General features: G+C 47.3%; 1 protein-coding gene across 2 annotated transcripts in view; it reads left to right on the top strand.

The window, feature by feature from the left end:
* The first annotated feature begins 699 nt into the window (after positions 1-699).
* Positions 700-10,305, top strand: part of LOC100588247 (zinc finger protein 354A) — a 31,719-nt gene continuing 22,113 nt past the window's right edge. Inside the window, exons 1-3 of one of the 2 annotated variants that reach the window (XM_030808785.1) lie at positions 700-781; positions 2,642-2,768; positions 4,292-4,387. In XM_030808785.1, the coding sequence (XP_030664645.1) occupies positions 749-781; positions 2,642-2,768; positions 4,292-4,387 (256 nt within the window). In that variant the 5' untranslated portion in view covers positions 700-748. The remainder of the gene's footprint in view (positions 782-2,641; positions 2,769-4,291; positions 4,388-10,305) is intronic. The other variant, XR_004029153.1, reaches the window with a different exon arrangement.

The following is a 10,305-nucleotide window of genomic DNA, read 5'->3' as shown; positions in this document are numbered from 1 at the left end:
GAGACCAGCCTGGGCAACACGGTGAAACCTCGTCTCTACTAAAAATACAAAAATTAGCCAGGTGTGGTAGCGGGCACTTGTAGTCCCAGCTACTTGGGAGGCTGAGGCAGGAGAATTGCTTGAACCCGGGAGGCAGAGCTCGGAGTGAGCCGAGATCACGCCACTGCGCCACTGCACTCCAGCCTGACCAACAGAGTGAGACTCCGCCTCAAAAGCCGCTTTCTGTGGAGTCAGGAGATGATTCGTTGCGGGAGGGAGAGGAACCAGGTGGGAAAAGGCTTGAGGCGGAGGGAAGTCGTCCCGGGGCCGTCGTGGTGGAGTTCCGGCCCCGCCTCTCAGGGCGTGAATGGGGCAGGTGCCCCGGTGCTGCCTCAGTTTCCTGAGCGGTGCGGTGGGTGCTGGCAGTGCCAGCTGGCGCCGAGGAACTCAGCGGCGTGGGGCGCGCCCTGGCCCTGATGGGCTCAGTGGGTCGCTGCTGCCACTGCGGGTCCCAGCGTCCCCTCTGTAAGCCCCAAGCCTGTGAGGCCTGGGCCTGGCCTGGCTGCCCAGCGCTGCTCTGGTCCGCGGGCTCCTGGCTCCTCCCGAATCCCTCTGAGGGCGCGCGGGGGTCCTTCCCAGCGGGAGTCGGGGTTTCAGAGCTGCGGATTCCAGGGCTGGAAAGCAGAAGGGGTTCTTCCTGGCTCCCTTTTTCTTCTCAGATTGCCTTCTGGAGACTGCACCGTCCTCACGGGAGAGCCAGAAAGAGGACATGGCTGCCGGGCAGCGGGAAGCGAGGCCCCAGGTGAGCTCATTGCCCCTTCAGATCCTAGTGGATGGATTTTCCCCACTAACTGGAGTTCTTCACCCGGACCATCTTCAGCCAGGATGGAGCCCAAGTCTTTTTCCTTTGGAGGAGCTGGTCTGCCCTCATGAGTGGTGGATTCTGTAGGGAGGACCACCCACCCCCCCATCCGTGTCTAGCGGTTCTCTTTTTTTTGAGTCTCGCTTTGTCGCCCAGGCAGTGGCGGGATCTCAGCTCACTGCAACCTCTGTCTCCCGGGTTGAAGCAATTTTCCTGCCTCAGCCCCCCGAGTAGCTGGGATTACAAGGCGCCCGCCATCACGCCGGGCTAAGTTTTTTTGTGTGCTTTTATTAGAGATGGGGTTTCACCACGTTGGCCAGGCTGGTCTCAAACTCCTGACGTCAGGTGATCCACCCGCCTCAGCCTCCCAAAATGCTGGGATTACAGACGTGCACCACTGCACCCAGCCCGAATAAATCATTTTCGTACACATTTATTTGTGTGTGTGTGTGTGTGTGTGTGTGTCTGTGTATGCCTGTTACCATGTATGTTACCATTTTTACCTTTTTTATTGTGGCAAAATATATATAACATAAAATTTACCGTTTTAACTTTTTAAGTGTATAATTCAGTGGCATTTTAGGTATTTCACATTGTTGTGCAACTATCTTCGCTATCATCTTCATTGTGTAGATTATCACATTTATTTCTTAACCCTAGGGGCAGGCATTAAAAGGCAATTTTACAGAGTAGTTAAGAATGGAGGCTTAGTCAGACATCTGCTGGATTTGAATTACACAAGAAAAAACAAAGTCACAGAGAGGATAAGAAATTTGTACAAGTCAGCCGGCCGCAGTGGCTCACACCTGTAATCCCAGCACTTTGGGAAGTCGAGGCCAGCAGATCACCTGAGGTTAGGAGTTCGAGACCAGCCTGACCAACATGGTGGATCCCTGTCTCTACTAAAAATACAAAAATTAGCTGGGCATGGTGTCGAGCGCCTGTAATCCCAAGTACTCAGGAGGCTGAGGCGAGAGAATCATTTGAACCTGGAAGGTGGAGGTTACAGTGAGCCGAGATCATGCCATTGCACTCCAGCCTAGGCAACAAGAGCCAAACTCCGTCTCAAAGAAAAAAAAATGTGTACAAGTCACACAGCTGGTCGGTGACTGTGTGACCTGGTCAAATTTCTTATCTTGTCTGTGACTTTGTTTTCTCTTGTGTAAAGTGGTAACAATAATGGTATCGTCTTCACAGGATTGTTGTGAATGTTAAATAAAGATTATACACTGCAAATGAACATAAAGCTCTAAGAGCAATACCTGGCCCATAGAAAGCCTTCAATAAATTATAGCTATTTTACTCTTCATCATTACTATCCTTAAGCTTGAGTAAGCACACAGAGAGTACCATTAGTTGCTTAACCTAACATCCATCATTAAGTATTTAGATTGTTCCTGGTTTTTTGCTCTTAAAAACACCATGAATATGTTTGTGTGTACTTTTGTGCACTGTTCATTTCGTACAAATAGAGTAATTGGTACTTTAAAGAGCATACTTTAAGGGTTCTAATATGTATTATCAAATCGCCATCAGAAAGAGTTTTCTAATTAACACTCCCACTAATGGCCGTAATTCCTCCACCCATCTCTTACAGTGGCTGCACAAGGCCTGAATTTCACTGTGTGCTGCTCAGTATATATTTGTTACTGGCCAATTATTCATTAAATGAATGATCTAGAACCTTCAGAAGCTTGAATAGTATCAGAAGTGTTTCACGGGCAGCCTGTCTTCCCCACTGCCGCCCCCTCCACTCTGTGAGGGTGCTCCTGGGTGAGCTGGAGCGACTTGTCCTTCCAGGTGTCACTGACATTCGAGGACGTGGCTGTGCTCTTTACCCGGGATGAGTGGAGAAAGCTGGCTCCTTCTCAGAGAAACTTGTACCGGGATGTGATGCTGGAGAACTATAGGAACCTGGTCTCACTGGGTAAGGAAATTTCCCCTCTAGAAACAGAACTCAAAAATCAGGATATCTCAGCACCTCCTTCCCTGAATAAAAGCAGTTGATCACTGAAAAATTTGAGCTGAGTTTGAGGATTGTATGAATCAGATCTTTATAAATAAACATTAAAAACATATTCCCCCTTATAGGCATGGAATTGCCCTGTGTCTGGGAATGGAAGAGGTGGTATTGATAATCATTCCTCTGCCTCCATGTAACTGCACACTCGAAGTTTGTCCATGATTCAGGCATCATTTCCCAACGATTCTGTAGTTTGCTTGTCTCCCAGCAGGGGGCTTCATTCAGCCTCTAGGCCTGCCACCTGCCTTTCCCACTTGTCTTTTCCAGGGATCAGCAAACTTACTATAAAAAGCCACTTAGGCGGGGCGTGGTGGCCCACGCCTGTAATCCCAGCACTTTGGGAGGCCAAGGCGGGCAGATCATAAGGTCAGGAGATAGAGACCATCCTGGCGAACGTGGTGAAACGCTGTCTTTACTGAAAAATACAAAAAAAAAAATTAGCTGGGTGTGATGCCGGGCGCCTATAGTCCCCGCTACTCTGGAGGCTGAGGCAGGAGAATGGCGAGGAGCTTGCAGTGAGCCAAGTTCCCACCACTGCACTCCAGCCTGGGCGACAGAGCGAGACTTTGTCTAAAAAAAAAAAAAAAAAAAAGCCACGTAGTAAAGATGTTAGGCTTTGTGGCCTGCGTAATGGTCTCTGTAACATATTTCTCTTGTTTTTTTCCACCATTCTTTGCACAGGGCCATACATAAACAGGCAGTGGTCTGGATTTGGCCCATGACCTGTAGTTTGCTGATCACTGCCATCCTTAAAAGGGAGTCAGATAGGCCAGGCGCAGTGGCTCACGCCTGTAATCCCAGCACTTTGGGAGGCCGAGGCGGTCAGATCACAAGGTCAGGAGATCAAGACCATCCTGGCCAACGTGGTGAAACCCTGTCTCTACTGAAAATACAAAACTTAGGCATGGTGGCATGCTCCTGTAGTCCCAACTACTTGGGAGACTGAGGCAGGAGAATCACTTGAACCCGGGAGGCAGAGGTTGCAGTGAGCCGAGATTGTGCCACTGCACTCCAGCGTGGCAATAGAGTGAGGCTTCTCCTCAGAAAAAAAAAGGGGAGTCAGACAGTGTTTTTTTGTTTTAGACAAGCTACCTGGTACATAATCCTTTTCGTAGATAACCTACTTACAAAATTTAATCAGTCTCTATATCTTAACATTTCCTCTTCTATAGAAAGCTAGTGGTATCCTATTACCAATACTGCATGTTGGTCATATTTTCCTAACCGATAATTAATTATCCCAAAGTCATGTCCTACAAGTCACTTGTCTTTTCCTCACCCTACCCCTTACCTCCTAGGGGCACAACTGAAGCACTACACAGAAGCTCTTTGTACCATCCTATGAGTTCTGTGTTTAAATTGGGGATAACTGTATCAACACAAAACTGAGTCTGATTTGTTTTGTTTTGGTTTTTGTCTATGTGCAGGGCTCCCATTTACCAAACCAAAAGTCATCTCCCTGTTGCAGCAAGGAGAAGATCCCTGGAAGGTGGAGAAAGACAGTTCTGGCGTCTCCTCTTTAGGTAAGTGGGTGGCCCGAGGTGCTCGGGAATCGCCGCAGACAGGTCTGCTTAATGAGAGGAGGTAGGAACGTTGGTTGGGAAATTCCCTTGAGGATTCTCAGGCCTCAAGAAGTGGTGGGGAAGGGGAAGCCCAGGCTCTTAGACAGGATTACTCCCTTGTAGTCACTTCCCCATGAATCTCTCAGAATCTCTTTTCTTACTCTTTCCTGTTGTTTTAGAATAGGGCTGTTTTTTCATGTATTCATTCAGCAAACATAGTATATTAAGGAATTTCAAATAATCACTCTGGCTGAAGCTCAGGGTGTATTTGGGAAAGGAGGAGGTGAGGAAGGAGATAGCCTAGAAAGCTAGGGAAAGGCCGCGTGGTAAGTGCTTGGGCACAGTTCTAAGAGGTGGAAACTGTCCCGTGGGGCACTGGAAATCATTGAAGGATTTGGGCAGAAATCATATCGTCCTTGGTATCTTATAAAAGTTGGTCTGAATCAGAAACAGTCGAGTCTCCATCCGTGTAAGAACAACGAAGGGACCTGCGGCGTGTCCTTACTCTGGTGAGCACCACCACCCTGAAAACAAGTCCAGGGACGTGGACAGAGCTCCCAAAAAGTTACAGAGCGTTGTTAGGACGCCACCATTTATGTCTAGTGAAAATTATGTGTATGTGTAATGTGCATGCACGTAAGCAGACAGAAAGGTTAGGAGGACACACCTTAGCTGGTGACATTAGTTACACTTGGAATGGGATTGAGAATGGGTCCATGAAAGGGGATGTTATTTACATGTAATGTTTTAATTTTTCACAAAGAGAATATGTTTGTGACGTTCTTAGGTGATTTGAATTCACAAGAATGGTCACTTTGGAAGCATCGTGCTTGAAAGTGAGGCAGAACACCAGGCACGGTGGCTCACGCCTGTCATCCCAGCACTTTCGGAGGCTGAGGCAGGCGAATCACCTGAGGTCAGGAGTTTGAGACCAGCGTGGCCAACATGGCAAAACCCTGCCTCTACTAAAAATACAAAAATTAGCCAAGCGTGGTGGGGCAGGCCTGTAGTCCCAGCTACTCCAGAGGCCGAGGCAGGAAAAATGCTTGAACCCGGGAGGCGGAGGTTGCAGTGAGCCGAGATTGCGCCACTTCACTCCAGCCTGGGCGACAGAGTGAGACTCTGTCTTTAAAAAAAAAAAAAAAAAGAGGCGGGAAGCCTTGCAGAGCCATTGCAGTCATGGAGGGAGGCGGGAGGTGAAGGGCCTGGAAGAAGGCACTTGCCGTGAGTTCGTGAGGGAGGAGGTGGTGCCTGCATGATCAGGGCACAGGAGCAGTTGGGTGTGGGATGGATTTCACTTGAGATGTGAGTGAAGTAGTCAAGTGGGGAACCCTGGTGGGCAGGTGTGTAAGTGACAGGGCTGAGATTCAAGGGAGGTCAGGGAGCCCATCAGCATGACGGGCATTAGAAGCCTGGAGCTGGCCGGGTAAGGGGGCCAAGTGGAGGCCCAAATTTCAGGAAACAGCATTTGCGAGGTGCCTAAGCAGGAGGAATCTGACAGAGCCCGAGAAGTAATCAGAGGAGAGAAACGGGGAGGGGCCATCGTAGCAGTGGGGGGCTGAGAGCTGTTGAACTAGGGGGCTCTGGCTCTGGGGGATCGAGGTTGACCCCTCGCCCACAGCGTTGTATAGCATTGGGCAGAAAGGGACGCAGGTCTCGTGCTTCTGGAGTGCACGGTCTAGTGGGGGACAAGGTGAACACGCTCAGTACACACAAGGCACAGAAGGACACGTTCCAGTGAGGAGCACGTGGGAAAGACACAGTGCTGTGAGAGTGCAGAGCAGGCAGGTGGCGTCAGCAAAGGCTTCCCTGTGGAAGGGCCTGGGATCAAAGGACTGAAGAATTGCTCAGGCCTAAAGAATGATGGTCATGAAGGTCCGGAGAAGCAAAGCCAGCAAGGCGAATGTGGAACAGGCACCCAAGAGAGAGCCCCGGGCCCTGTCACAGGGTTTGGTTGCTGCTTGAGAGCCAGGCACAGGCTCTGAGAGCCATAAGCAGCCCAGGGCAGGCCCAGGCCGTATTCTACAGCCACCAGCCCATGTGGAGTACCTGACGACCACAGTGCAGGGCCTGTCAGGTCCAGAGGGCTCAGTGACGGCCCCTCGTGCCATGGGCCCAGCAAGGAGCTGCAGGGCAGGCAGCCTCGGTCCCCCACAGCCCCTGTGCTGGGGAGAGCTTTCTCCTCCCTAAAGAAAGTTGAGATTTTTTGATATGGGAACCACACTTGTTTATCTTTTTAACTCTCCTTTGGGAGAAATACACTATGTGGTCTGGCCCTGGCTACCTCTTCACCCTCATCTCCTTCCACTCTGCCCTTCATTCGAGGCCTCTGATCACCCTTGGCCGCCCCGAGGTTTGTCAGGGGGGCCAAGCAGGCCCCCACTCAGGGCCTCTGCCCTGCTTTTTTCTGTCTGGGACTGTTCTTCGTGGCGGTCCTGCGTCCATGTGGCGCACTCACTGCCTTGTGCTGCACAGGCCTCGGCTCACACAGGCACAGATCATCTGACATGCAGCCCTGCAGCCCCCACGCTATCTCCTCAGCGTGCTTTATTTTCCTTCCCTGTGCTTAGTGCTGTGTAATAGACCTGTGTCTTCATCATCTCTCTCTGCCTCTGCATTGTAAGCTGCTGTAGGAGGGTTGCCTCATTCATTCACTCCTGTTTTCCAAGAACCTGAAACAGTCCCTGGCCAGGGTAGGCGTCCAGTTGTATAATGAATGAACGAGTGACTTGGACTAGGTTAGTGGTGTTGGAGACAGAAAGAAGTGAACCAGTCCCAGAGATGTCCAGGAGATACAGCCAGCAGGACTTGGATTCGACGTGGAAGATATACGAGATAGGGTTGTCAGGGATGCTTGTTTTCTTTCTGGTTTGTTCTGGGATGATCAGTGATGTCATTCAGCGAGATAGGAACACTAGAATCAGATCAGATTTGAAGATATAAATTTGGTTTTAGATGAATTGTTTTTGGTTGACCTAGCTATCCCAATGGCGATGACAAGTAGTGTTGATTTCAGAGTACAGTACCTCAAAATATAGACTGAGCATGAAATGTAAATTTGGGAGAACCTGATCAATAAAGGGTGATTGAAATAATAGGGGAGGGTGAGTTGGCCTAGGGAGAGCATTCATATTACAGTAAGAGTAAGAAAGAGCTAAGACTGAATCTTGAGGGACTCCAGCATTTCAGGAAGCCAGGCAGAGAGAAATGAACCCATAGGGAAGACAGGTAAAAGCATACTATAAGGAAAATCAGGAGAGGCAGGTGACATTGGAGGCAAGGCTCATGATGGAATGGTAGCAGTAGATGGGGAAAAGTAGACGCATATGAGGCAGATTTAGATGGCAGAATAAAGAGGTCTTGGTAATTGATTAGATGAGCGGGCTGAGGGAGGGAGAAGCATTAAGGATAACTCTTAAGGTTTTGATTCAGAAGTGGTGCCATTTACAGAGACAAGGGGTTGACCAGGTCGGAGGGAAGAATCGTGGGTGTGATTTTCGGTGTGTTGACTTTGAGGCATCTAAGCTGCTATTTTGAGTAGGTCGTCTGTAAGGGGGAGTCGAGTATAGGAGATATCTTCCTTAGAAGATGAGTCTACAATTGAAGTTGCCTGTGGAAGGATGCAGAGTGAGAAGAATTGGGGGCCTAGAACTAAAGCTAAGGCACTCCAAGGATGATAAACTGTGGTACATCCACACAGCTGTAAAGTGGAATGAGGAAGACCTCTGAAAATTCCACTATGGGGTGACCTCCAGAATGTGAGAATAAGTACAGAACAGAACAGTTAGTACTGTTATCTAAGAAAGGTGGGTGGGAATACCAAGAAAAGTGTGTGTCTATTTACTTTCACTGTCATGGGCCACATAATGTTTCAGTCAGTGATGCCCTACACATATGATGATGCTCCCTTACATGATAATACTGCATTTTTCCTGTTCCTTTTCTATGTTTTAATATGTTTAGATGCACAAATACTTACAATTGTGTTACAGTAGCCTACAGTATTCAGCTAAGTAACATACGGTATAGGGGTTCTAGCTTAGGTGTGTAGTAGCCTATACCATCTAGATTTGTGTAACACACTCTGTGATGACTGCACATCGCCAACAATGCGTATCTCAGAACATATCCCAGTCATTAAGCAGTGCAATTATTTTTTTTAGAAAGATAAAAGCAAAAGAAAAAGAAGGAGATGAATAAAAATGGTTATCTATAAGGGGAAGGAAGAAAAAGGATGGAACGGGGTAGAATCTAGCACTTTTGAGGTCTCAAAATTCTGACTTCAGAACTATAAAAATGGTTTATAAAATTATAAAACAAAATTAAACAAAAATGAGAAAGTACCCCCTACATATTGAAAGCAGAATAAAACCACCCGAATTGTGTTCCAGGTTGGTGGCTTAGCCACAAAAAGAATTATTTGAATTGCCTTTACATTGCAGCAGTTTGACTTATTAGTGGTATGTATTCTAAGGGCAAAAGTAACCGCAAGCAATAGTGTTAATTTTGGTGGATGTGATAAGAGCAGTTTCAATGTTTTTACAGATGGAATGATTGCTGTCTGGGATTTGCTTTAGCACAATCTAGTGGATGAGATGTAAGGGTTTGTATTAGTTTGCTAGGGCTCCATACTGAAGTACCACAAGCTTCATGGCTTAAAACAGTAGAGATCTACTGTCTCACAGTTCTGAAGGTCAAAATCAAGATATTCGCAGGGCCCCACTCCCTCTGAGACTCTGCATAGAATTCTTCCTTGCCTCTTGCTAGCTTGTAGTGATGGCCAACTTGGAGATCTCCGTGGCCTGCCGCTGCATCAGTCCTATCTGTGCCTCCGTCTTCACACTGTGTTCGCCCTGTGTCTTCACATCATCTTTCCTTCTGGATGCCTGTGTCCACATTTCCCCAGTTTACAGGGACAACAGTCACGTTGGATTAGGACTCACCCCAATGACTTTATCTTAATTTGATTGAACCTGCAAAGACCATAGTTTAAAATAAGGTCGTGTTCTGAGGTCCTGGAAGTTAGGACTTCTACGTCTCTTTTGAATGATGCAGTTCAGCCCAAAACAAGGTTATAATAGTGTTGATGGTTATTGAAACTGGCTTGGAGATTCATTGTACAATTCACATTACTTTTACATATGCTGAAAATTTCCATGTTAAAAGCTTTAAAAATAAGAGTTACCACAACAACATTTCTAGAACAGCTTTTCTCTTTTCCACCAGCACAAAGATTATGGAGGATGTTTACAAATACGCAATACTGCCCCCGTCATGGTTCATGTACCGTTCCCAGCAGGTTGCTCCCTGAGTTCTCTGACTCTAGAAAACCTTGTGAGACTGCAAATGCAAATGACATTTTTATAGGTGGAGCTTTTACTCTGTCTAGCTATAGGATAAGGTGGGGATGGATACTTCAGCAAATAAGTCTGGAAAACTGACCTGCGTTCAAAGACTTGGGTGCTGCCTTCAGCCTGCGTGCTACCCCTTCATCTAGCCTATGGCGATTCCTTTCACATCCTATCTTATATGTCAGTTCTTACAAAACACTCCAGCAACGTCCTGCTGTACCCCTTTTCTACCTGCACCCTCACTATCTAAGGACAGTTGGATATGATTCTAAGCTCATGTTCACGTCCATTTCTAGCTTATGTTTCTATTGTAGAAATTGTCATATTGTATTGTGATTACCTATTGATGTCTTCATTTCTAATGTCTAACTGTAAACTCCCTGAAGAAATCAACTGTTCCTTTTAATTACTGGATCCGTAGGGACTGTGGATCACCGATGCCTAGGATAGAACCTAATACATAGTAGGTACTTTTTAAATATTTGATAAATTAATAAAGTAAGGAGTGACCAATGCTTTTTGAAATAA

Source organism: Nomascus leucogenys, unplaced genomic scaffold (genome assembly GCF_006542625.1).
Source record: "Nomascus leucogenys isolate Asia unplaced genomic scaffold, Asia_NLE_v1 000959F_65900_qpd_obj, whole genome shotgun sequence".
NCBI classification, from domain to species: domain Eukaryota; kingdom Metazoa; phylum Chordata; class Mammalia; order Primates; family Hylobatidae; genus Nomascus; species Nomascus leucogenys.
This window is presented reverse-complemented; position numbering and strand designations above follow the sequence as displayed.